This window comes from Castanea sativa, chromosome 7, assembly GCF_040712315.1.
Source record: "Castanea sativa cultivar Marrone di Chiusa Pesio chromosome 7, ASM4071231v1".
NCBI classification, from domain to species: domain Eukaryota; kingdom Viridiplantae; phylum Streptophyta; class Magnoliopsida; order Fagales; family Fagaceae; genus Castanea; species Castanea sativa.
This window is the reverse complement of record NC_134019.1, coordinates 42,604,716-42,632,233: the sequence shown is the minus strand read 5'-3', so window position 1 is coordinate 42,632,233 and position 27,518 is coordinate 42,604,716. Positions and strand designations below refer to the sequence as shown.

General features: G+C 34.9%; 2 protein-coding genes and 1 pseudogene across 18 annotated transcripts; 1 reads left to right on the top strand and 2 right to left on the bottom strand.

Moving 5' to 3' along the window:
• The first annotated feature begins 7,563 nt into the window (after positions 1-7,563).
• On the top strand, positions 7,564-16,244 carry LOC142642998 (uncharacterized; annotated as a pseudogene).
• Positions 12,134-15,060, bottom strand: LOC142642999 (gibberellin 20 oxidase 1-like). The gene is made up of 2 exons (XM_075817519.1): positions 14,726-15,060; positions 12,134-14,348 (listed from the first exon to the last, which is right to left on the bottom strand). The coding sequence occupies exons 1-2, from the start codon at positions 15,035-15,037 to the stop codon at positions 14,079-14,081; spliced, it is 582 nt and encodes a 193-aa protein (XP_075673634.1). The 5' UTR covers positions 15,038-15,060; the 3' UTR covers positions 12,134-14,078.
• A 1,826-nt stretch (positions 16,245-18,070) lies between the features above and the next one.
• LOC142642993 (disease resistance protein RGA2-like) lies at positions 18,071-26,349 on the bottom strand. Of its 17 annotated transcripts, none has more exons than XM_075817489.1 (9): positions 22,945-26,349; positions 22,471-22,579; positions 21,733-21,824; positions 21,383-21,621; positions 20,707-20,760; positions 20,475-20,548; positions 19,470-20,053; positions 19,260-19,366; positions 18,071-18,824 (listed from the first exon to the last, which is right to left on the bottom strand). In XM_075817489.1, the coding sequence occupies exons 1-2, from the start codon at positions 26,227-26,229 to the stop codon at positions 22,553-22,555; spliced, it is 3,312 nt and encodes a 1,103-aa protein (XP_075673604.1). In that variant the 5' UTR covers positions 26,230-26,349; the 3' UTR covers positions 18,071-18,824; positions 19,260-19,366; positions 19,470-20,053; positions 20,475-20,548; positions 20,707-20,760; positions 21,383-21,621; positions 21,733-21,824; positions 22,471-22,552. The 17 variants fall into 17 exon arrangements, with proteins under 17 accessions (XP_075673604.1, XP_075673612.1, XP_075673614.1 ...); XM_075817497.1 differs by having other exon boundaries at positions 18,071-18,741; XM_075817499.1 differs by lacking the exon at positions 19,260-19,366 and having other exon boundaries at positions 19,470-19,582; positions 19,968-20,053.
• Between the last annotated feature and the right edge of the window lie 1,169 nt (positions 26,350-27,518).

Below are 27,518 nucleotides of genomic sequence, written 5' to 3'. Positions count from 1 at the left end.
CTCTTATAACTTTTATAACTTATAATAAGGCCATCTATATCCTTAGGCTTCGTTAAAACTTGAAAGTGAGTTTGGGCTTGATTGCAATTTTTATTATTTTGGTACTGTTACTAGTGCTTCCTTTCCCCTCTTTGGGCTTTGATTGCCATCTATATATAATGTTTTATTTACAACATTATTTTATTATTTTAAGAGTATTATCAATGAAATATTGATATGACAGAATCTAAACACTTAAATCATATAAAAGTGGTTAAGATTTAAAAAAAATCTATTGGTAGAGTACCCTAGAAAATCTAGAGGATCTGAATCCTACATTATAAAGTTGTTTTTTTCTCCATATGCTCTGACTGTCTTAAATGATAACATTCTTTCAAAATCTGACCATGCGGAAGAAGTCCAACATCTCATTCTTTTTGGAGCACTTGAAACAGTATCACCATACTCATTATTTTCTTCATTCATTGAATCCATATCTAAAATGTAAAGGAAAACAAAACCAACAACAATAAAAAATAATAATAAAAACTCAGCATTTTGAATCATTTTAAAACCTGACCACTCAAATAATGTGGCATAAAGAATTATAGGTTAAACAATGTTGCTTGTGCTGTGTTACAACTTACAAGTTCTTAATCTTACAAATAAATAATTATAGGTTATACAGAAAATGCCAAACAACATGTCAGTTAAACTTTAAAGAGTTAGATTTGCAAAGAGCAATATATATATCTTATCAAACTCTTTAACACAAGAAGACTTTTGATATAAAGTACACAATTGAGTATCTTTGAAATAAAAACAACATGTAATGAGGCCACACGATTTGGCCAATAATTGGCAGTGATATTATATATCATATTTAATGAAAACCCTTGACCCAATTGAGAGCATAAAGTCAGAGACAAATTGTGTAAAAATGAATGATGGGTGTCCCCTGCATGTGATGCCTTTATGAAAAATCCCTTCCTTTCAGACTAGGACCAATTTAACTTTCCAAATCTTTGACAATCTATGTTTCTTTAGGGCCCTAGGCACAAAAAAAGTATTAGGACTTGTGCTATATAGATTATAGACAACCAATCTCATACAATAAATTTCCAGATAAAAAGGTTGATTGAAATCAACGTTGAGCAAGATAAGTAACTTTGCAAAAATGGGCAAACCTAAAGAGTTGGAGAAAGTTTTAAGAATGAGCGTCACAAGAAAAAAAGGACCAGCAAGAAGATTGTACTTGCTTCATTAATATGTGGGGTTTCATGACTTAACTCTCAATAAAAATCCATGCCACCATGAAAGATTATACTATTTTCTAATGGCAAGTGTATACTTTGATGAAAGATTACAATGCTCTTGGATGAGAACTTGCTAATTGGTTCAATACCAATACATTGGCCACTGATCACAAATTACAGAAAAGCTCAAACTTTCATGTAAAAATCACATATTTATGAACCAAAGTTTTTAGAAACTTGAGCCGAAAAAATCCTCTATTATTTCTATTCAATGCTCCATTTGGTTGCCGTGTAAACGTAAGGAAGATAGAAACTAACCCAGAAAAAAAAAAAAAAATTCACCTTCCATTTTATGATAAAAGTTTCAAATTTTCATTTTTCCTTTCTTTTCTCTCACTTTCTCAAAGACCAAACAGTGCAAAGTGGTGAATAGAAAGAAAGAAAAAATATTGAAATTTGAAAATTACCAAGTGGCTTTCTGAGGAGACGAAGATCTAAGGAATCTCCGAAGCTTTGAAGCTGTTGGGTTTCCGACTAAAACGTGATTGGAGGCTGAGAAAATGGAAACCCTCATGAAACACTGAAACGTCGGCTGGGGTTTTTTTTTTTATGGGAAGGGCTGGGTTGAATTTGGGTATATTGTTTTTGGGCTAAATGGATTTCAATGGGTTTTTAGTTAAAATTCAATAATCACTGGGTCTAATTGGGTTGGTGCTTATTTAACCTAACTTATAATTGGCCGGATTGGGGTTCAATTAAAGTGGGTGGATTTAGGTAGACAAATAGGTTTGGGCTTAATTTGCCACCCCTAGGAAACTATTGCGCAAATACTCAAAGTTATGTACATCTTTCTGCCAAAAAAAAAACTCTCTCTCTCTCTCTCTCTCTCTCTCTCTCTCTCTCTCTCTCTCTCTCTCTCTCTCTCTCTCTCTCTCTCTCTCTCTCTCTCTCTCTCTCTCTCTCTCTCTCTCTCGGTGATTCTTTAATCCACTCTTTAAGTTGGGAACCAGTTAATGAAACACAAAATAACATGAACTAACGGTGTCAACTTTAGACTAGCATTAAAGCTGAATAGGATATACGTCAAATCTCACCAATGACACTGCCTAAAATTAATGTCATAAACCTTGGTTGAGAGTAAATGGAATATCCTGATCTTTAAAAAATATTTATGTGCAGTTTCCAGAGGCACAATGCCCTAACGAATGAGAACTTACTAACCCACTTGATAAAATCATGCTAGTCAGCTCCAAAATCCAATTTAGTCATAAAACTCCTTCAATAAAAGGTTTCAATTGAATAGGAACCTTTTATTTTAATCAAGTAATAGTCAATTCCTTCAACTACTTTTGTAAGTGCACAATTGCGCCTGGACCCCAAAAACACACGTGGGTTCAGGCCTAATGAGCCTTAAACAATGAAATTCGTAGAGTGTGGGCTCGTAATCTAGTCTAGTGGTATTTGAAACTTGATGAACAGGCTAAAATATTACAGTGTTTGCAAATAAAAGACAAACAGGGCAAAGTAAACCTCCTCGGACGTAAGCCGATGACCAATTATATATTATTTCTCTTTTCTTTCTCTCAAAGGTCAAAGTTCTTCATATTTCTCTCCCCTCTTCTTTGCCCTCTTTCCTCCTTAAATACTTCTTCTTCCCTCCTTATCCACGTGTAACACAAATCACCCTATTAGACACCCGTCCCCTCCACCACCCTCTGGAAGTCTTTAAATTATAGCAAGAAGGCTGACTTCTACTATTCAGGGGTCACTCCCCCATTAATGCGGTCAGGGAGGTAGGTGCAGGGTCTTTAATGTGGAGGTAGCAGCCTTTTTCTAAGATATTTCTCTCACACCGTTGCGTCCGGAGGGTGCTTAAATCCCCCTTTTAACCAACGGTTTTTCCGGAACTTCGCCTTAATCTTTTTGGCGAACCCAGGGTCATCGTAGGTTTGGCCGAGGAGATATTCGTCCTCGGACGAATCCTCGGACTCTCGACTCATGGGCCGAGCTACAGTTCTAAGAGGCTTTTAGTCTAACTTAAACTAGCGCCCATCAACAAAGCCCAAAGCCCAAACACTTACTTAGGTCCTTTTAGTCCCCACAACTTTTTTGTGATTTCACTCCATATTTCCTCTTCATAAATCTCAACATCAAGCATTCAAGCTTTAGAGACAAGGTCAAGGATCGCAACCTTGCCTAGATCATATGAGCATGAGAAGAGCATATTTTCAATCCTTTAGCAAATAAACTATAGCATGAGCCCGCTCATTTAAGAGTTGAGAGACTCAATATCTATGGTCACGTGTGTAACTTACCAATAAATTAAATATTTTCAATCTATTTACACTCTAGAATGTTAGAGCACAAATAGTAACATTACTCCTAAACAACAATCTACCCTGGTCACAAAATGCCTCAACCCTATGCCCCTCTTTGATCACCTACCATGCTCTCGTTTTACATGAGTTTTGGCTGCTCTTTGGGACAAGACGGAAATGAGACATTTGTAATCCTAACTCCATCTCATCTTGTTGTAATCCCTATTATGAACCCTTTGTAAGGGATGGTATTTTAGTTGTGTTGCATGATTGGAATGGTAACTTATCAAGGGGTGGGCAAAACAAATCCCAAGATGCAACCCAAAAGTTGCTAAGGCTAAAGCATTCTTCTAGGCACTTCATCTTGCAAGAGAATTAGAGATTGGCACCTACAAAAGGTCCTCTAAAGCCTAAGAGGATTCAAAGCTATGTGTTGATACTTTAGTGTATAGTAGAGCATTCACAATGAAAAATGTCATCATATTCTAGTTTACCATCCCAAAAAGTTACTTTATCAATTAAACCATATTATTCTACAATACACCAACATCCCAACTTTTATTTTCCTATTCTACTCATTAAAATAATATGTATTACCCACTAAAATAATATAATATATTCCAATATAACTTTCCCTCTTTCTTCTCCCCCATCTCTCTTCCACTTTATCAATTAAAATATATTATAATTTTTACTAAAGTACTATAGTGTCATCCTAAACATTTAGGATGGCACTGTAGCACACTTGCAAAAAAAATTGCAATTGTAAAATTTTACAAGTCCGGGGCTCTTTTTGTGCATTTATGCTAAATTTCCCTACATATACCATTTACAATGGTGAAATTACACTATTGGTCACTGAAGTTTACTTGATGTGCACAATTGGTCCCTTAAGTTTCAACTGAGTGTTGTTAGTCCCTCAAGTTTCAAAACTGAACGCTATTAATCCTTTGTTAACTCCCGTTAATATTATTATCTATGTGGCTAACGGAATAGTGATGTGGCATTTTTTAAACTGATGTGGTATTTATTTTTATTTTAAAAAAATTAGACATACCATAAACCCATAAAAGAAAATATCTAACCTAGTTTAAGCGGGCCAAATCAAACCAAAAGTCCCAATAAAATTAACGAGACCCCAACATCGTGATCCTCCTCTATACAATGCTGCCTTACTTTGCTGGCGACATCATCTCCTCCCCCGAGCCTTAGCAACATCATCATCCCCCACAACCATTTTGATTCGTGGTTGAGCTCACACAGCAAAAGAACTAAGGGCAATTGGTCAAAAGGCTATAAATTCAACAAGGGGATCTCCATGAATAAACCCTCCATCAACTACCGCCTTATCCAATACAATGAAAGTCTTCTCTACAAAATTCACCTCCAATTATGGTTGGTGCCACAAGAAATCAAAAGCACATATGTACATAGCAAGTACAATCAAAACGGAACAAACCCAACTGAATAATCTACAAAACCCATGTCCAGAACCTTAATCATCAATCGAAAAATGCAACAACAAATTGAGTTGGTGCACAAAAAAATCATACTTTGCGCAACTAATATTAAAATTATGGTGCTCTAGAAATTTCCTCATCAACACTCATATCACCAAAAGAGTGCTTCCTATCATGTCCCAACTGCCTAGTGACAACACAAACTAGATGGGTTGGCCAAAGATGAAAGGGGAGGTGCAAAGCAATGGTTGTGCGAAGCTACGAGCACGACCATGAATCAAAGTGGTTGTCAAGGATGACAGCGATACTGTCGCATGGAGAAGGACAATGGTCTTGGGCTATCACTCTCTTATGTTAGTTTTAGATTGATAATTTTTGTTTGATTCGGGTATTAACCCACTTGAACTGGGTCAATTATTTGCTTTTATGAGTTTATGACATGTATAGTTTTTAAATAAAAATAAATTGTAAATACCACATCAATTAAAACAATGTCACATCACTATTCCGTTAGCCACATAAGCAATAATACTAATGGAAGTTAACAAAGGATCAACAGTGTTTAGTTTTGAAACTTTAGAGACTAATAGCACTCAATTGAAACTTAAGGGGCCAATTGCGCACGTCAAGTAAATTTCAAGGACCATCAGTGTAGTTTCGCCATTTACAATTGCCAATGAGAATGCTTTACCCTTTTGATGCTAAAAAATAAGCTTGCCATCAGGTAGAGCATTGAGTGCGGTCTATGACATGTAAGCTGTGATTTTATAGTTGAGAAAAATTGTAGTCGTAGTCGTTTCAAATCATTGAGAGGATATTTCTATGCCCATTATTTTTTAACCTGAATAGCTTAAGTTAATTGTTCATTAAGATCTTAGGTGCAATTTAAATCCGGTGAATTTCCTGTTGGGCTGTGCTATTTTAATAAGATGGTGTACAATCATGGTTTTATTGATTACAATGCCCAGTGAAATCTAAACAGTAGATATGTGAATTTTTTTTTTATCTCATTCATAATTCTTTTATCATTTTAGCTTGTTGTGTGAAGTGCTAATTTGGATACTGCAACAGGTACAAAATCAATCCGAAGAACTGTGCTTGTAAAGTGACTATTGTTTTCTTGGTTTTGTGGCCCTATAAAGTAAAGAGTTCATCTGGTGCCACAAACTTGTGCACAACTCGCTCATATGGCAAATTGTGGTTGGTGAAAAGGTGATGGTGAGTCATCCCTCCACCAACTACAACTCGCCACATGAGCGAGCTGTACACAAAGTTGTGCACTTGTTTGTGGCACCAGAATTTTTCTAAAGTAAATATCCAAATAGCTTGATACTAGCAAGCACCTTTATTGGTGACTTTTGAAATGCTTGATCATTTCAGAGAGCCACAATGCATATAGTAAATGTTTGTTCTTGAGTGCATTCTAATTCATGCATCTGTTGGAAAGTATCATTTAAAAGAAAGCCTTGGTTCCTTTATCTTTCACAAGTATGGAGACATTTTTATTTTTATTTTTTTTTGAGAAGAAGGCCCAATTTTTTTTTATTAAGTATATTTTAAATTTTTTAGAATTGGGCCCTCTCTTCAAAAACTTTAGCCCCTCCGTAACAGTCCAACCCAAAAAAAATTAAAAACCCAAATAACTTACCCCATGGTTACAGCCTAAACCAAATTGGAGAGAGAGAGAGGGTTCACACACGCCTTCGACACCAGTTGATATGATTTTTCTCTCTACACTCCATATGTTTTATAATGTTTGTGATTTGTGAATCTGTAATATGTGTGTTTGGGGCAGTGGGTAAGTGACAAAAATAAAGAGACAAAAACAAAAACATAATATAATTAAAATGTCACACAAATTTAACAATATAAAATTGGAGACTTGCCCGCATTGCTAATTCATAATGCTATAACTAATATTTTTAAATTGAGTTGGAATTCAGTAAGGATGGGGCGTAAAATCCATATATTACACCATCCAATAAAAAAATTCTCACATCAGTATTTTACTAAAAATTCAGTACATCTTACTACATCTAATAACATCTCAATAAACTCATAATTTGGTTAGATTTATATAGGGATGTTAGAATTGATTGGGTGTAATTGTGTTTATTCTTAAATATATAATATAATGGTGTGGCATGTTAAAATTGGAAAGGTAAAACATGAGTTTTACATTACATCTTTGCAAAATTTAATTTCTTTTAAATTAGATAATTTATAATCCAATACTAGTAAATTAAATTTATAATTAATGCATGCATATTACCCGGATCCTATCAATCGTCTTTACTTGTAACAGCAATTAGTTTTTCACTTATTTAAAGTTTTTTTTTTTACTTTTTTTCCTTGCTCAGCTCAAAATCCTGGAGCTACAGACTGCCGTAAGCTCTTGTTATCTAGTGTGTGTGTGTGCATCACTGCATTGTAGGCTGAAAGAATTGAAAAACCATGGGCCTTACAAGAGTGACCCAGAGCCTCTTCCGTCGTCTATCTGGGCTTGACGGCTAACCCGGCCCATAGTTCACATTTATCTTCTTATCCTCAAATACTCATCTCTATCTCTCTCTGCGTTTGCTTTTTATTGATTAGCTTTGGTAAACCAAAACGACGTAGTTTTAGGCTCTCATATACAAAACCCTAAGATTTCAATCTCTCTCTAGCTTTCTTCACCAAATCGTATAGCTTCGAAGCCTCAGCTCTCTTTTCGCAGTGAATCAGATTCCGATTATTCGTTTCGACCAGTCCAATTTCAAACCGGTAATTGAAATTATATTTATATATTGTTGAATTTGAGTTGTAGCAATTAATTGTGCGTAAAATTCGATTTTTTTATTTGGGTTTTGTTTTTAGGGTTTTGATTCTCTGGAAAAATCTGATTTTGCTTGTAGAAGTAGAGAAAATTCGTGTGATATATGATCTGTTTGGTTGCTGAGAATCCGTAGGGCGTAGGAAAAGATAGGAATTACGAGCTTGAAGTTTAGGGTTTTGATTGATTGGCACCAATTTTTTTTTTTTTTTTTTTACTTTAGACACTCCACTGTGATGAATTCAACAATATGGCGTGCTTGTGGGAATGGTTGAGATTTTTCTCTCTCATATATTATTGTTATTGTTTTTTTCGTTTTTGTTTTGGGTTTCTGACCTAATCTTTGTAAATTGAAAGCTTCTTGCAAATTTTTATGGAAATTCAATGCTTTTGTTTTGTATTTTGTATTAGATTCTTCATTTAGTTTTTTTTATCTTTGGCTAAAATTTTTAGCTCATGCCCAAACCGACCGCACCCAGCTCCCACAATTGTTGTTTAAATACATATTGGTATTGGGTCAGTTTCAGTGCAGGGGTGCATAAAACTGAGGGCTCGGTTCGGTGTGAAATTCTTCCCCTAACCAGGTCATACCAAGCTCACCGCTATGTATGGCGTAAAATGCAATAGTTGTTGTAAACTTTGGAATAACCATGTGGTTGTAATTTATGTTGCTTGTAATTATTCTTGGAAAAGGATAAAACTATTCTTATCTTATTGGTCAATTCACCTAAGTATTAGAATTCAATTGGGGAACCTAATGTACTGCACCTAAGGTTATGTGTCTAAGTTTTACCCTGTGTTTTTTGATGTCATCAACATTTAAAAAAACGTTTGCCCCTGGGCATGAGCATAAACTGCTTAGCCCATTAAGGGCAAATGCCCCTGGATTACCTGGAAATTGGTTCTAGCAAGTGGGTCAGTTTCCCATAGATTTTATTGGTTAGAGGCCAGTGCAAAGGTCCTCTTCTTTAGTAAGGTTCCCTGCATTATCCAAAATAAATAAATTTAAACAAATGTTGACTATCACCAATTCAGCACCCACTGTCTATTTAAATTATTGATGACGTGGCTATTGTGGCGAGTGGAATTCCTGTACTTTTGAGTTTTGAGGGTTTGGAATTTTACAAAAAAATAGGGTTTTTCTTTTCTTAGATTACTTTGTGAATGGTCATTTGTCTTGGCTCTAAGCCTCTAACTCTAAGTGACAGTGGTACTATAACTGTCTCACTGAGTTTGCTAATTCAATATGATTTTATTGTATTTGGATACAATACTTTGTATGTTTGCTAGGTAGTTTGTTCGGAATAAAATTAGTTTTTTATCAGAGAATATTATTGGTGAAATAGCAAAATTCAATGCACTCATTTCGAAATTGACGTATAGGATTTTACAAACTCCATGGTGGAGTTACCCAAAGAACTCTAGGGGATCTCAATCAGTATGTGTGTATGTATAGTGATTGGAAGTTTGGAACTCCCTTTGCAATTCCAGGATGAATTAGAAGAAACAAAACTAAGTACTAGAACCTTGCTTTGTTTTCAAATTTCAATTTAAAAATGTGAAAATAGGGGGCTTTGGGTTTTATTTGCTTAATTGCTTTAGGAAATATTTTTTTGTTGTAGTGGGTTTGGTTATTGGAATGAGAAATAAAGGTTTAATTATTGGGTTGTATTATTCAGGTAACTGAAGTGATATATAGTAAGAGGTGAACATAGGGTGAAAAAATGACTGATGAAAGAGGAGTACACCCAGATTGCAGAAATGCATCAAATCCTTACCATGAATGCAGCGAATATTGTTTCCAGATCATCGCTGAAGCCAAGGCTCGGATGGAGCAAAGGGGACCAGGTTGTCTGTCTTCTCTTTATGTCTGTTGCCTTTTGCATCAATTGAAGTAACTGTGTTTGGTATTAGCTTAAATATTGGGGCATCCTCATATCTTGTTCGTATTCTAGTTAAAACCTCTTATCATATTTGTATCTAGGTTTTTGGAATTCCCCTAAACAAACCTCAGCTTCGTTAAGAGTTTTAACTTTTAAGTGCTACCTTTGTTTATTATTATTGTTTAGATTTTGAAGTTTGCCATAGGGTTCAACAGTTACTTGGAATTCACTGTCTAAGATTTTTTGAAAAATTAGACATTTACTTCTCTATGATCTTTAAGGGCTGCACTTAATGCTGTAACACTTGTCTATGGAAGTTGTGTTCATCATGATCTGGTCCTTATGGGAGCTATGCTTTGGGTCATTGGAAGTATTTGAATTCTTATATTTATGCAAAGCTGATTAGGGACTTACATTTGGTATCTATTTTGTTGGTATGCCTATGTTTTTATTTTATTTTTATCTAGAGCTCTGCCCTGCCTAGCCTAAAACGTTCTCTTATTCTTTCAAATATGCACAGTAGCTTACTTTATGATAAATGGTTTTGTACATGTCATGGAAAAGTCTACACTTTTACTTTTCACCATAATGTTCTGTTACCCTATTATGTTTCCTTTAATTCTATTTTCCATACTTACCACTTTATTTACTTCTATCAGCACTAGTGCAAGCTGGTGGTAGGATTAGTTAGTCCAGTTCTGGTGCTCAAGAGCAGGATGAAGATTTACATGATGACAGACAAGATTCTGATGATCATACTGATGGTGATAGAGAATATCCTGTTGTGGAGAGTGTAGATGTCACAAATCTCACTGGGAGAAAGAAGAAATTGTGGTAGTTGAGAAATATGATGGTGAGTGTATCTTTAACTTAAGTAAACAAGTGTCATGTTCTGAAATTCATTGATTTGCAAAAAATTAATTCTGTGCTGTCAAATTTTGTAATAATCTATAAAACTAATTGGCTTATGGCTATATGATTGCAGATGAAGGCTAAAAGTGACAATCAAAAAGAAATAGCTGCTGAAAAGAAAAGAATGGAAGCTCCCACTGAGTCAAGGGGCATTTCTAAACAAAAATGGCTTGACGATAGGAAGAAAAAAATTGGAAAACTTTTAGATGCAAATGGTTTGGATATGACAAAGGCTTATATGCTAGATACACAAGAGTCAGCAGAGGGAAAATATAAGAAATGGGAGAAGGATCCTGCTCCATATGGTTGGGATGGTATGTTTATGTATGTTCTTAAAGAAGATATAGCAGGTACTTTTTTCTTATCATTATGAATAAATATAAAATTGTATTGTCCCATAGTATCTGAAATTAACATGCTTTATTCATTTTAAACTGAAAAGTGGCTACAATTTAGAAGAGAAGATCTCAACAATGTTTGAAATACAACTGCTGGCATAAGAACAGTTGTGTTTCTACTTTTTTTTTTTATATAAACATTTATGTTTCTAATTATTTTGCAATAAATACAACATATATTGTGTTACAGTAGCCTTTCTTTTGAGAAAAAGTTACATAATCATGTTTATGCAGATAATATACCAAACAATTCAGCTATAATTTCCTATAATTTCCAGCAACCAACAAAAACAAAGGCTTCATCTTAGTAATAAACATATTTTTACATTAAATCATATATATTTTTAATTATTTAGACATCAGATGTAAATCTAAAACTCTACATTAATTATAATACAGGAAAATATTATGAACCATGCAACTTTGGGCTTCGGCCAACCATCATGCAAATGCCAATATTGTGGTGCATTGTTGTGGTATGAAGAACGTGTATGAAAAGCAATGCATCATAGAAATCCACATATTCAAGAAGATAATGTGTTATTTGAGCTAAATGTAAGTCACATTAGTTTCTATTCTAAGTGGAATATAAAACCATGACCACTTACTACCTGCTGCCCATATTCAATGTTTTCAAATAGGCATGAACTGCCCAAGTATGCGATCTGAGCATTACGTGTGTCAAATGCCAAACACCAAACACCAAAAATCAATGCTCAGCAGGTATTTCAAATGCCAAAAATTTTGGCATATTGCCTCAAATATGAGAAGGTATGGATAGAAATGGTATAAATTTTAATATATTTTTTTATTCTCCTTTTTCTCTCCTCTCTCTTCACTTTTTCTTTTCTCTTCTCTCTCACCGGTTCCCTCTCTCTTACCTTTGTTCCTCTCACCGATTCCTCTCAATCTCTCTCACCCTCTGAAGCCGCCGCCGCCGCCACCGATCTCGCCCAGCCGCCGTCAATATCGCTCAACCACGCTCGATCTCACTCACGGTCTCAGCTTCTCCAATCACGGCCAATCTCACCCCAAGGCCGCCATCGATCTCACCCTCTTCCCTCTCCTCTTTGTCCGCCTTTCACTCTGCCTCTCTCTGGTTGTGGGTTTTTTGTTTTTTTGCTGCAATTTAGGTTGATCTGATATTGGTGAGTAATTGTGGTGGTTGTGGGTTGATTGTGGTGGTTGGTTTGCAGTAGAGGTGGGTTGTAGTGGTAGTGATGGTGGGTTCTGATATGATGGGTGAGCTGTGGGTGATGGTGGGCTGTGGGGGTGGTATGGGTTTTGTGTTTGTTTTTTAATTTGTAGGCGGCAAGTGGTGATTCAGTTGATCTGGGTGGTGGTGGGTTGTGGGCTATGGGTGGTGACAATGGCAGTGGTGGTGGTGGCCGGTGGTGGTGGGATGGGGTAGATTTGGTTTTTGCTTTTATTTATTTTTTTAATATAGCTGGGTTTTTTATTATTATTTTAATGTAGTGTAATGTTAAAATGAAAGATCTGATATATAGTAAAATGACGTGGTAAAATGATAAAGTAGGCTTTTAGTGTGTCAAAATAACATTTTTTATAGGAGAGCTGATAGTGATGCTCTAACCAAAATTTAGATTTTAGCATATATAAGTTTTGACATCTGTCTATTTATTTTAGCCTAAGATAGTAAGATATGAGTTTTAAATGGTTTACATTTTAAAGTAAAGTGAAATTTTATTTGTTTTTAAATAGTTTTGTCTAAAAAAATGTGTTTTTGTAAAATAAAATATTATTTTTTGTTAAACTATACGGTGTATCACCCGGGTCAAGTATTTAAAATTTAAAAAAAAAAAAAAAAAAAACACCATCACCCTTAATCAAAGTTATTAGAAAGAACCAAAAATCCAGAGAGAGAGAGAGAGAGAGAGAGTTTTTTGTTGGAAAAATATGGATTGAATGTGAGAAGTGATATCGAATTTATACAAAATAAAATAGGGAGAGAAGAATCAATAGAGAGCAGTGGAGAGATATAGAGGCAAAGAAGGAGGGAAAAAGATTGGAAGAAGCGTAACACCAAATGTGGACTAATAGGGAGGGTAAGAGTTTTTTTTTTTTAATAGGAAGAATAAAAGTGAATAAAGAAGATGTAGAAAATAAGTGGATGATGTGGCTGCTGATGTGGCTACGCTCCAGTTTTTAAATATAATATAAATATAGATTAAATAGTACAAATACAGCTACACCACCTAGCTTATGGCGAAACATGAGTTCATATTGGATTTAAAATAGGGAAATAAGTGTTGCACACAGACCATTTTACACAATTTTACAGAGTCCAAAAAACAACTGAAAATATAGAATAGGTAAATGTAATATACTTTTTTACCTTTTTATTTTTCTAGCATTTTGATCAAACACACTTAATTTTTTGGTCATCCCAGTCAGAACGTCAATTTTTCTAACTCGATTTTCTGCCGTGTATTTCTATCTCAAAAAATTCATAATGTATGTGAGAGACTGTTTCTGAAAAAATCTAAGTTGATCTCAAAAAATTCATAATGTATGTGAGAGACTATTGCTGAAAAAATCTAAGTTGATGACAGATGGTGAATATTAAAATTTAAACTAATAAAAAGTATAACTTTTTTTTGAGGGAATAAAAAGTAAAATTTTAATCATTTCTATCATTTTAAAATTTTAATACATAAATGAATGTAAACGAAGAAGGTGGTGTCCAATACAGAACTTTACTTCAAATGAGAGTTATACAATTGTGATATTAAGATAAACTATCAAAACATATTAACACTTGCACTCGGATAACCCAGATACGATAAATTTGTGTATATTCAAATATCAAGTTTTATGAAATTACTACGCTGATGCACCAGCATCAAGCAATAACTTCAACTTCTAGCCATATAAGGCAAGTTTATTAATGCATATTAACTAGTTATTATTTACAGAATTGCTCATCCTTGAGATGAGTCACATTATGCTCCCAAAGTCTCCACTCTTATGTACAACATATATAGTACTCTACAAGAAGCTGAATGTTATTGCTTGTTAGTTGCCAAAAGACAATATAGCTTACTTTGATATCCTAAAATCAGTCAAATGACTAATTTGGACGTTTTCAACACTGAGTTTCTGAAAATCACTCCACTTTTTGTGAGCTATAAATTTGCCCCAGCTGTATGCCCTATCTTTAGCAGGGTTTTGCTCACTTGTCAGCTCCTCCAAGGGTTCAACCATGGTGTAGGATGATGCGTGTAAGAAAAATGCAATGGAGAACCTTTCCCTCTCTGAGTTCACTACCACCCTATGCTCCACACTCTCATACTCGTCATTGGTCCAAACCTGCATAATTTTCCTTCTCTGAGTGAAACTGGTCAACAATAAAAGCCCCCAAATACATACCAATTCCAATATAGGGATAGTACTAATTTAATTGGACTACAGGACTAGTACTTATATCAATATATTTTGTATATATGCAAACATAGAAACATAGACATAAAATGATTATACATAAACTCTGCTTTAGACATTGTAGACAATGTAGACGACATACTTCTGTCAAATCCTATTATGTAATATCTTTCAATTTTCCAAGGAAGAACTATGCCTGTAAATGGTTCCTTGGGTTTTCAAGTAAATCATGCACCTAGTAATTGTTATGTGACAGCAAGCATGTCGTACTTAGAAAACTTAATTTGATTAATTGAAAATTGTACCTGAGTAGTGTCACCAATGTTGATGATATAAGCATCTGGGGTGGATTTGACTCGAACCCACTCTCCATCTGTTTTCCGCTTCACTTCCAATCCTCCAACATCATCTTCGTTAAGGATGGTCAAGACACCACTATCCTGGTGTATACCAAGACCAAGAGCTAAATGAGGGGAAGGGGAAGGGGAAGGGTAAGGGTTATAGTGATTGAGTCGGATGTAGCTGGTATGATCTTTGAAGAAGCCATGGAACCTATCTGCTGGCAAGCCTAGGCTTAGAGCAACAAGTTCCATCAACTTGTAAGCTAGCTTTACCATCTCTTGAGTATATTCTTCGCATACCTCCCTGGTTAGTGGTCAAGGGAATCCATCAGTTCACATGGATTGAATCCTTAATTTGTCCTCAAACCAGACTTCAAATTTGTTTTTCACTCTAAAAGAAGAAACAATTTTTTGCATAAACTTCTCCTATTTGTTAGTAGTATTTATTGCATGACTTAAAACAACAATCCATACTCAATCAGCACTCATATGGAAGAAAGAGATTAGTATTAGAGTGAAGCCAAATTTGATATAGTACCTTGTCAAATGATCTAGTATATATCTTAAAAAACAGATTATTATTATTATGATTATAATTTTATATCTCTCTCCTTTAATTGTCTATTCAAGTCATCTTCCATCTGTCGCTAAAGGGTCATTTAGGTGAAAGCTTTCTTTGCACGTCCTACTTGGTGCTTTTAGTATTGGTCATTTCTAAGATTGATAATTTGTTTCCAATCATTTTGATAGTTTTTATGCTTTGTAAGCAAGAATCAGATAGCATTTCCCTTCAAAAGGAAGGAAAATACTGTAGGAATGCTACAACATAAAGAATCTCCTAAAAGAGTTCCAATGACTTCTCATATTGTTGTTGTATACCCCATTTCAAAAAACATGAAAGACTGAAAGAACTTTTTGTGCACATCTTTCAAATTCTAAAATGGCTTTTTAGCTTATCATGGGTAATAATATGTTTTTAAATTTTTGTAACCAAAAGCTGCTTCACTCTGTTGGTGGAATGATGCTCTAAGGCTTCAGCACCAAGAAATTTTTTTAGTGAACTTTGGTGGCTGTAACACTGGTTTAAGACCTTGAATAGACTTCATTTATGTAAATGATTTTTGGTCATGTTATGTGATTAACATAGGCAAGGATGTGAGTGCTGTGAACAAAAATCAAGGTTTCACTTATGTCTTAGAATCCACCTTTGAGAGTATGGAGGGTGTTGCAGAGTATATTCCTCATCCTGCTCATGTTGATACGCAAAGGTGCTCCTGCCTCATGTGGAGAAGTACCTGGTGATTGACTATAAACCCACTACGGTTCATTTTGGATTGGAAGGGTGATAGAAGTCATCTTAAATCCTATCACCATATCTGAATTAAAATGCAAAACTGACGGTGATGAATTTATTTGAATTTATGTATTTTTCAATGGATGTTGTGATTGTTACTCATGTTGAGGTAAATGTCTTTGTTTATTATAATTGCATATTAGAAGACTATTTGCTTCTCTATAACTCTTATTGTTTTTTTCTTTTTAAGTAATATGAACCTATTGGGTTTTTTGGTAATTAGGATAAGGTAATCTACAATGTCATAAAAACAACTGCATGGTCATCAATCCTTATCAAATGCATTTTTTACCACTTGTTTCCTATTTTTCTTGGCTAGAAATCTGAAGGTTTCATTAAGAGATCTTGTCACTTAGTGGCAATGCTAATTTTGTCTTGGGAAAGGATATTCATGCTCTTCCTTCATCCTCCAAGACCATAAATAGGAAATGGCAGCAGACTAATAGTGAATTTCTTTTCCCTTGATTTGCATTAGGCAATGTGCGTTAAGGGGGTTATACTAAACCGTGACATAAATGGAAATCTAAACAGCAGAGAGCAAATGTTGAACTGGAATTTTTTTTTTTTTTTTTAATGGTTTGTGAAGGGGGGATGTTGAAGAAATTCAAGCTTTTTATAAGGTTAATGGTACTGAGCATCTGATGCAGATTGGTTAAGGATAAATAAAATATTTAATGCATATTGATTAAGGAAGAATAAAATATTTTAATATTTTATGTTTTTCCTTAACCAATAACAGCATCTTAACTTTCTAACATCACATTGGTTCTTGAGTGCATACAATTTTTTCTTTTAAAATAAATTGTGTTAGAAAGTAATTTCTTTTAAAGATTGGTAAATCATATAAGTGGAGTGGAGGTGGCAGGTTTCAACTTACTTTTATCTTCTTTTTTTTTCTTTTTTTTTTTTAAGAAACAACTCACTTTTATCTTCTAAGCATGGTTTTAAAAACCGGTATGATTTAAGAACCACTTTTGCTCCTGGTTCCCAATTTTATGGGTTTGTATCGAACCAGATTGATGCCCGTTCCCTATTGAACCAGTTCAACTGCCTGTTTCAACCTGGTTTTTTAGAACTATGCACCAATCCAGTTTGATAAAAACTCGTAAAACTGGTCAATACCAAAACCAAGAGCAAAAACAATTCTTTGAACGTACCGGTTTTTAAAACGATTAGTAGTTTTCCTTGTTTTCTTTGTATTAGTAAATCATCAAGAGTCTAGTTATTGAGCCTTTTATTTTATAAGTCTTAAATGAAAGCAAAGATAATTTCAAGAATCTAAATACAAAGCTTTCGGTTTCTCAAAAAAAAAATACAAGGCTTTTGTATTCTATAAGCCATATCCAAATAACCAAACCAAAAGAGAAATCTAGCAAGATATAGCCATTAAGTTCAAAATATGGAAGCTATATGTTTTTATTCCCCCAACTTGCATCAAAAGCATAAGATACAATATGTGAATGTAAAGCTTTAGAACCCCTTTGCACTGAAAGAAACCATGACAGCTTCAAGAGTTCTGCATCATGGAACCTTAAGTCATGGCCCTTGTTATTACATAATAAGTGCATGTATCAAATTTACAACTGAGCCCCTTGGCTTGGGTTGTGCCTCACAGGTTTGAATCCTTAGGGGTGCTTGTCCCCTCACTGTAGCAACAAAAAGCGTATATATCAAACTTTTAGTCTTTAACCACTCAGATTTCTTTCTTTTTGGACAAACACAAACATTTTTCCCTTAACTAGAGCTGGAAATTGGGTGAGACAGACGTGCTACACTTCGATACATGGAAGATCATGCATGACAATTGGAGAGTAGCTGTTCTTTGAATGAGATCATGCATTTTTCTATGCTGCAGTGGTCTTTGAATGAGATCAGAGAGTTCTTTGTGATCCATTCAATACAAACAAACTACAAGCTCGTTTCATTTAGGTCAAGCACCCATGGTGTATATACATGATGATAATAGTAATTACACTATCTATAAATCATAAGTAATTGACAGATATGGAGAGTTTCCTAAATTTCCTCACCATAATTCAAGTACAAAGACGTACTTATAGATGGATTCACCAAAATACACCAATGTCTAAAATTATGAATGACTAAGAAAGATAAAAGCAACCTATGAAATACTCATGATCTACCTTACAGCAATAACATAGATTTGCCATAGCCAACCAAAAAAAAAAAAACCTTGATTGCAAGTTCAGTTTATCACGAAATGGCTAAAACCAGGTGTAAGCAATTGTCGTTGGTGACACTTCCAGTAGGACAAGATCAGCAGCATGAATCATTTTGTAATCTTAATTACACCGTCACTCACACATGGATTCCAAACTAACTTCAGAAGTTCCAACCTTATCTTAGTGCTATACTTTCTCTCTTTGGTAATCCGCAGTTCTTGTAAACCAGGGCTAGGCAACTGTTATGGGTGACGTTCTCAGTAGGAAAAAGATCAGCAGTATGATCACATTGTGATCTTAATTACCCCTTGTCACTAGTGCATGGATTTCAAACTAACTTCAGAAGTTCCAACCTTATCTTAGTGACATAATTTCTCTCTTTGGTAATATGCACTTCTTGTAAAGCAAACAATTGCAAGACCATTGATAGCTAATGAGGATTCCTGCAGGCCAGTAATGCAGAACTCAGCAATTGGTTGCACATATCATCTGCTCCAACATGCGACCTATAAATGTCTAATGCATCCTGGACAATAAAGCAGTCATGGGAAAAGTTGCATTACATATTATGCCAAAGCAATCCTCTTTTTTTTTTAAAAAAAAGTAGACATAGTATGCCAAAGCAATCCTCTTTTTTTGCCACTCTAATGCACAAAAGCACAAGCCTACTCGTATTGTTGATGCAGAAAATGCATAGTTTTAAAAGACGATATTGGTGGCTTTTATCAAGTAACCTACAAAATGTGAGTCACCTGGCTTAGTTAAGACAAAACTCCACATTATAATCTATGCTCCTCACCAGTATGACAAATGAAATCATTTGATTAACTCCATATGCAAGTCGTCTGATCAATAGAATATCCTTTGGATGGAAAAGAATTAGGATTTACTCTAATTTATTTGTTAACCAATTGAGACTGATTTCATAATTTGAAAGGAAATATATAGTTATGTCACTTACTACTAATTAAACCCGAAGATGCACTTTCTCTTGGTATCTGAAAACTGCTTCTAGACAGTACTGTTGGAAGAAAGCTTTTATGTTTGCTTGCACAGAAAATTTTTTCCCTATAGGAAATTTCCACATATTTCTAAGATGAACAAGTATTGACATAAGAGTTCAGGTAGAAACAAAAGAACTTTGTTCAGTAGAATTGTGCAAGGGTCTCACCTTCACCTTAAAAGCAGATTCTTGCATGGGCGTTCAAAAAATAAGTTGTTAATCGGAATATATCTTCTGTGGACTTGTGCTCAAATCCTTTATCATCAAGACCACAAGCTCCACTACCAGGAAATGTGAACATAATTGGAAAATATATTTAGAAAAGAAACCATGCATGAAAGGTTCTTTTTTTTTTTTTTTGGGTAACATGAAAAAGGTCTAATTAGTATCTGGGCATTGTTGATAAATTTTTCTGTGGTTCCCAAATTTTAGAAAAATGATAATTTTTTTTTTCTCTCCATTCAATAGATATTTATATAGGATTCACTTCAAAAGATTTTTGACACCCCATGAATTTCTATGCCTGATTCATATGATATTTCATACAGTTAAATTGTCCATGGCTAGATTATAACTTTATGGTATGCCAAGTATATCCAAGAATGTAAGGATACTTAAAAGACGGGTATTGCATGCTTACAGAGTAGAAGCACCGAAGAAACAAACCTTTATCAAGGAAGTCCTTCCCATCAAAAAAAAAAAAAAGGAAGTCCTAAAAGCCATCTGATTGAGAAGATCACATTTTTTTTGCCCTGTACCAACAGCAAGTCAGTCTAATATGAATAATAAAATTGACAATCACTTAATTCTTTTTTAGTAAGTTGTACCAATCACTCAGGCACTATGAACTGATTGCTTTGACACTAAGTTAAGCACATACACATCTGGACTTTACAAGAAGAGAAACTAACAAACATTAGGACTCAAAACACTGTTGTAATTGACAAGTTTGTCCCAGGTAAAATATTTCTCATGATAGTTCTTTTAAGCAAGTAATTTTCAAACTGATGCTTTTAAGTACTGTTATGTATATAGGAAAAGCATTAAAAATAATTCACCACAAACTTTTTTAACCAGTAAAACAACTACACTAAGATAAATATTTGCAATCTTTTGAAATGAACATAAAGCTTATGTTTCACAGGGTTGTTGAGAAGTCCAAGAATCAGTTACCCTGAAATTAAGCTCTAATTGAGGCTAGGTAGTAATCTTGTTGCTGACACCAAGCTTTAGTGTTCATCTCCAACCTATCAAAAATAAGTTTGAGAATTAAATTAAAAAAGAAAAGAGAGGAAAATAATACTAGTTCTTGCATTCACATTTCCAAAATTTATATAAATAAATAAATAAATAAATATATATATATATGTGTGTGTGTGTGTAGCCTGCAATAAATTCCCATTACCTGCAAGGTTAAAAGAGACATGCTAGTATACTCGTATTTTCGAAATTCAAGCTCCTGCATACAGAATCCAATAACTGATCACTAAATCTAAAACAAAAAGGAAGAATGAAGAGAGCCAGACTGGTATTTGATAAATTCAAAGTGAATTTAGAAAACAGATACATGAATGTAAGAAACAGTGGAGTTAAATCCCTCTGACCAACTGACACCAGATCTCAAGTTTTTTTTTTCTTCTTCTTTACCTTATTTTGTCTTTTCTTTTTTTCAATAAATTCAAAATATTGGTATTGTGAAGTATATGCCAAAGTGAATGATAACGTGAGATTTTTTACATTTTGAATGAGATGTAGAATAAAGCTAGAGATTGAACTTAGGATCTCGTGCTCTGAGACCATGATAAATTACTAATTCTCCCAAAAGCTTAGGTAATGGTGAATTTAATCATTTAGTCATTATTCTAACAGTGAAAAACAATTCTTTCCTTCCCCAAAAACAATAATGAGATAAAAAGTAAATAATTGATTATAGTTATATTGTAAGAGAATAACATAATTACTAATTCTATGATTCATATATTTACAGAGCGAAGCATGTTACAGAGTAGAAAGCATCAAACTGAGAATCATGGCCAATCTGTTTTGCTTAAAAATAATTATAGTGAGTTAATAATTTATACCTGAGTAGCTTTGCAATATTTCAATATGAACAGAAGACTGATGCACACATGATGAAGACATCCTTGAAAAGGAACAGCTCATACTATTAATGTCAGGCTGTGATCTTTATCCATGCCAAACGAATAGATATAAGATTCACCGCACATACTTTTATTTGTGGCTATATATTCACAGTACACGTTCGCTATGGAGAATCACCAACTCTTGTCTGTTTTTATATGCCACGTTTTTTAATATTCTGCACGCAGAATCAAATGGTGAATAAATTGCTTCTACTTTTAATTGAGGGAAACAAGAATAAGTTCAATACTTATTAATATAGAGGATTGAATTTTAAAGGAAAAATGACCTATAGAAACATTCTGGACCACACCATCCTTCTGCAATACATTTAAATCTCTGTATTTGTGCTGTCTTGGACCATTTCCCACCAATTTCTGCCTGGCATCATTCCAATAAGTGAGGAACATAACAAATAACAAAGTTTCTAATATTATGTTTATGTCAGTTTAGTGTATAGAGAAGAACTCAGAGAATTCACAAGAGTAAACAAACAGAGGATTAATGCATCTTTCCTCTTGGGTGTGTGAATCATATCTAGTATTTAAATCTTATGTGAGGGAAAAAAATAATAAACACTAAACAAGATAATCACCTAAGCTGTTAACTTGTTGCACTTGTCCATTATCCATAAGGTTCCAGATATGCTCAGATATTTATACCTCATTTTTTTATAAGCTTCCAATTTGTTCCACATCCAGGATTGAATAAAGTGAGAAGTCATCACAACACACAAACAAAGAAGGAATTAACATCATTAGCATTTGAGCTTCTAAGAAGGATTAGGATTGGTAATTAATGCGTGTGAAAACAGTGAAGAAGAACCCAGTCAGCCCATCCCAACTCTGGGAAGTGAGCAATGTTATATTGACCCTATCTGTTCCCTATTGCTGACTTCGTAATACAACTGCTTAGATTCTTTGATTTGGAAGGAAATCGATTAACTCAACCACCATAGTGTTGAATGTCACAAATTAGAGAAATCAGAAATGAATAACAATTGTTAAATATGAGTCTAACCGAGTACCTTAGCTACATTAGCTTCCCAAATCCTGAAAGTATCCAAGCAATGCATCCCATCACCATATTTCCACAGAATATATATATTTTTAATTCTTCTGCTTGGCCGGAAAAATCTGTTAACAGGACACAGCATGTACTTTAACGTAATTAAAATAATAATAATAATAATAACCCATCAAAGTAGAGCTCAGGAACAAAATTTAACAGTTTGGTTGCTGACAAATTAAAAATTTATGATTTTAAACCTCAAAAAACCAAAAGCTTCACTAAACCAAACCCAATTCAATTATATACCATGGTTGAATATATTGGAAATATAAAAATAAAAATTAAAAAATTAAAAATTAAAAATTAAAAAAAAAAAAACTAAACTAAAATTTTATTAGTTTGGAAATCAACAAAACCTAAAAAATAGGATTCCAAAAATTTTATTTTCTTTCCTTTGATTGCACCAGAGGATTGAGATTAGAGAATGTACCTTAGAAAAATTAATGAATTCGCATGTATGGTTAATATTGGGGATGTGAGCAATCTTGGACCAATCTTCACCGATTCCTTTTTCACACCTTTTTGCTAATAGAGGACAATTTTCAATTTTTAGCCTTTGTAAAGACCTAAGACATTGCAATTCATCAGGAAGTGATGCCAAATTAGGGCATCCATATATTCCAAGTGTTTCAAGTGATGTGAGCTTGCTAATCCACTCCGGCAAAATCGTCAAACTGGGACAGTCTCTAATGTAGAGGTCTTGCAGGTTGGTAAGATGTTGAAGACTTGCAGGGAGAGACTCCAGTTTCGGAAGACTTTGGAAAGCCAAAGAACGGAGGGAGGTGAGATATCGCACAGCTTCAGAGAGAGATGTTAGTCCAGGGCAACGCCAGATCATTAATTTCTTGAGAGACATTAGATTTGACGGCCAGTCATCTAGCAGAGGTACTTCATCCTCTCTAAAAGACACAGTCATAATCTTTAATTTAGAAAGAGGGGATGAGGGGGGCACCAACGAAGCCATTGCCATTGTCTCTTGCAAAGGCACGAAGCTAACATTATACAGATATAAACTTTCTTCAAGATATGGAAATAGAGGCATGGAAGTCAGATTAGGACAATCCTCAATTATTAAATAAGAAAGACAAGGAAATGAAGGCAATGAGTGGTGATGATGATCTTGCATTGATGCACTCCTCCACCATCCCTTCAGCTTAGGGCACCTTAGGATTGAGAGTGACTTCAACAATGGGAAGAATGGTGTTGACGACACTGTGGATGAAGCAGGTACCTCCTCACTTATATCACCATCTGATATGTACTCCAAATCCATCATTTCAGAAAGGCATAGAGATTGTAGAGAGGGGAGTTGAGATAACCGTGGCAAATGTTGGCATCTTGAATCAACTAATACTATTTCAACCAGATTGGCGAGCCAAGAAAGCCAACTAGAAAACCTCACTCCCCCGTACCCTTGCACCGACAAAAATTTGAGATTTTGATGTGGTTGGAGGCCATCTAATGACTTCTCATCATCATTATTAATATTACCTTCTTGATTCCATCTTAAAATCAGCTCTTCAAGATGCTGTTTTCCACTTAGATTTGCAGCCTTGCATTCTGAGTTAGCATCTTCTAGTTGCTCCAAATGTGTGATCTTTAGGGTTCCTCTGATGTTGTTTAGCTGGTTTAATTCGCCTAGGCCACCAACGTGCTTGGAGGTGGAAGAAGAGTCCTTGCTCACAACAAATAATGGTAATGTTTGAAGACAAGTCAGTTGCCCTAACCCACGAGGCATATTACTCAAAGCATCACATTGATTGTCATCAAGGTGCCTGAGGTTGACTAATTCTTTAATGTCTTTAGGTAATTCTTTAAGACTCTGGCATGAAAAGACTTTTAGTGTTTGCAAATTCCATAGTCTAGTAATAGGTTTAGGGAGAGTGATAATATTATCGCTTCTAGAAAGATCAAGGTATTTGAGATGTATTAAGTTCCCTATAGAATTTGGCACCCTTGTGATCTCCAACCGACCTATATCTAATGCATGCAAGCTTCTGAAATTCAAAGTAATTGTATTCAACATTGGCTCATCTAGCTCATTGAAGTAACACTCATTTGATCTTTGAAGAAGCGTACGTATTTTTTTTGCTTTAACCAATAAGCTTAAAGTTTCATTAAAAGAGAAGCCAGTAAAAAATTGACAAGATACATGACGAATTTTTTCATCAACATTTTTGCTGTCCCTATCAACGTGCTTGCAGTCTACCATTGCAACCGATTCTGCAAGATCATGAATTAGATCATGCATTTTGTATTTCAAATTTCCAAACATGTCCCCTACTTCTTCAAAGAAGGACCTCCAAAGCAGATCCTTGAAGTACTCATTAGCAACTTCCTCTAATTGTTGTTTTGTGTTTGACAATTGGATTAACCCTTGTGCTATCCATTGTTGCACCACCATTTCCTTTTCTATCTCATAATCTTTTGGAAACACAGAGCAATAAGCAAAGCAACTCTTTAAATGTGAGGGCAAATGATCATAACTCAACTTTAGGATTGGAAATATGTCATCCCCGGGTTGAAGTATATTTGCAAGCACATTATCCTTGACACGTGACCATTCAGACTCAGTTTTCCCTAAGCATAATACACGTCCAATGGACTTTATGGCAAGGGGTACACCCTGACATCTCACTAGAATTTCCTTTCCAATTTCTATTAGTCTAGGATTGTTGGTCTCTTGTCCTTTTCTAAATGCTGTTTGTTCAAACAAAGACCAAGATTCGTCATCAGAGAGACCTTTAAGGGTGTATATTGAAACTGGACTTGTAATCTCAGCAACCAATTTGGAACGTGTTGTCATTATAATCTTACTTCCCTCTGCACCACCCATTAAAAGACACTTCAATTCATCCCATTTGTTATGACTTTCATTCCACACATCATCCAACACAAGTAAGTATTTCTTTTCATCAATATTTTCACGAAGATCCTTTTGCAATTGATCTATATGAAGCTCTTCTGGCTTCTTACCAGTAGCAGAAGCAATTATTTTTTCAGCAATAATTTTCAACTCAAACGCATAAGAGACGCACACCCACATTTTTAGCTCAAAATGTTTATTGACGTTCTCATCATTGTATACAAATTGAGCAAGTGTGGTCTTTCCTAACCCACCAATTCCCACTATGGGAATAACTGAAAGATTCTCTTCATCATTAGGCTCCAATAATAGTTTTATGATGGCCTCTTTATCACCTTCTCTCCCAATAACTTTTTCATTAGGTACAAATGAGTGAGTCTCTTCCCTCTGCATATTCAAGCTATATTTCTCTGGCGGGCTTACTTTCAAGTTGAAGTCTCTGTTTTCTTTTGCAATGGCATCTAGCTTCTTCCTCATCGCCTTTATTTTACCACTCATCTCAATACGAAAAGCAACTTGATTTGAACTTGAAAAAAAAGTGCGTACCTCTTTTTTGATTTTATTCCCACTCATTGCTCTTCGCCGCGAAGCTTCAGTGAAGAATTCACCCAGCAAGTCATCAGCATCATAAACAACATCCTTGAGCTTCTCGAGCCAGTCCCTGACTTGATGGTTGTGGTTTTGCTGCTCTGCTGCATCCTGAAGTACAGCTTGGATTCTGGAAACAGCGCTCTTGATCTTTTGAAGCTCATCTTTAACGCCCCAGAGCGATCCAATCTCCTGGAAAATCTCAGATCCCAAACTTTCAATCATTTTCCGTGCAACGCCAAAGAGGATTGCTTCGGCCATTTCTTCTTAGTTGGCAAAAAGGAACACTAAGAGTAAAAAGAGAGAGGAAAGCTGGAGGGTGGGTGTGAAACGCTTCAATGTTGATGAAAGTAAGAGGAGGACCGAAACAACCCACTGGAAAACCGTGTCGACCAAAGTAGTCCCTTTTATTTATTTATTTATTTTTATGAACAAAAAGGGCTTGATTGTGTGATTATTAATCCGGCCCATTTGAACCCTTATAACTCTTGGTGTGGGATACCCTTGCGTGTGTGAGGGCTATTTAGGTTGTAGCGTGGTATTTTTGTGAAGCACACGACTTGAACCAGATAACTTTTAGACTTGCAAGTATGACCCAGTCCAAGACTCCTTCCAACACACCACGCTCCATAGTAGCTCTTGTCATTGAAGCTAAAGCCTAGGTAATTGACTAGCTATTAAGTAATAATAAAATCAGGAAAATGAATGCATGCCAAGAGTCACAGTGGAACAAGTAGATGAATAAAAGGAAATAGGTTTAATCATTGCAAGCACTCGTTAACAAGACCCTATTTGTTATTGATTTTTTTGGGGTCATTTTGATTACAAATGTAATTAAAATTTTAAAAAATAAATAAAAAACAACAACAATTAGAGTCTTATTAATGGGTGACATAATATAAGATCGCAATAACGTGAAATTGTTTGTGTTAAATTGAAGAAATATCAAGGATAAAATAGTATTTGAGAGTATATTATAATTGTTGTAAGTGCACAATTGCACCTAGACCCAAGGATAGACGTGGGCTCAGGCCTAATAAGCCTTAAACAGTAATATTTGTAGAGTGTGGGTTTGAAATCTGGTTTAGGGGTATTGGAAACTTGATAAGCAGGCTAGAAGGCCACAATCTTTGCAAATGATAAATAAATATGACAAGGAAACCTCCTCAGACGTAAGCCGAGGACGATTGGTATATTGCTTCTCTTTCTATGCCAAAAATTACAGTTCTTCCTTCTTTTTTTAGCTAACTGACCGATCCCCTTTTCTTTTCTCTCTTCTCTTCTTAAATACTCCTTCTTCTTCCCTATTCGTCCACGTGTCACACAAATCTAATCCTTTTGATACCTCCTCCTTCCACCACCTTTTTGAAGTCTTTAAATAATAGCAGGAAAGTTAAATTCTACTGTTCAGGAGTCATTTTTCCATTAATGCGGCCAGGGAGGTAGGTGCAGGGTCTTTAATGTGGAGGTAGTAGCCTTTTTCTCAGATATTTCTATCACACCGTTGCATCTAGAGGGTACTTGGATCCCCCTCTTACCCAATAGTTTTT

What these genes read in the sequence shown, in the direction of transcription:
- LOC142642999 (XM_075817519.1), bottom strand. Translation starts at nt 15,037, where the DNA reads ATGGTAAAGCTAGCTTACAAGTTGATGGAACTTGTTGCTCTAAGCCTA. An exon ending in ACATTGGTGACACTACTCAG is followed by an intron (nt 14,349 to 14,725) that starts GTACAATTTTCA and finishes AAAATTATGCAG; the next exon opens with GTTTGGACCAATGACGAGTA.
- LOC142642993 (XM_075817484.1), bottom strand. Translation starts at nt 26,229, where the DNA reads ATGGCCGAAGCAATCCTCTTTGGCGTTGCACGGAAAATGATTGAAAGT. An exon ending in AATTCATTAATTTTTCTAAG is followed by an intron (nt 22,580 to 22,944) that starts GTACATTCTCTA and finishes TCCTGTTAACAG; the next exon opens with ATTTTTCCGGCCAAGCAGAA.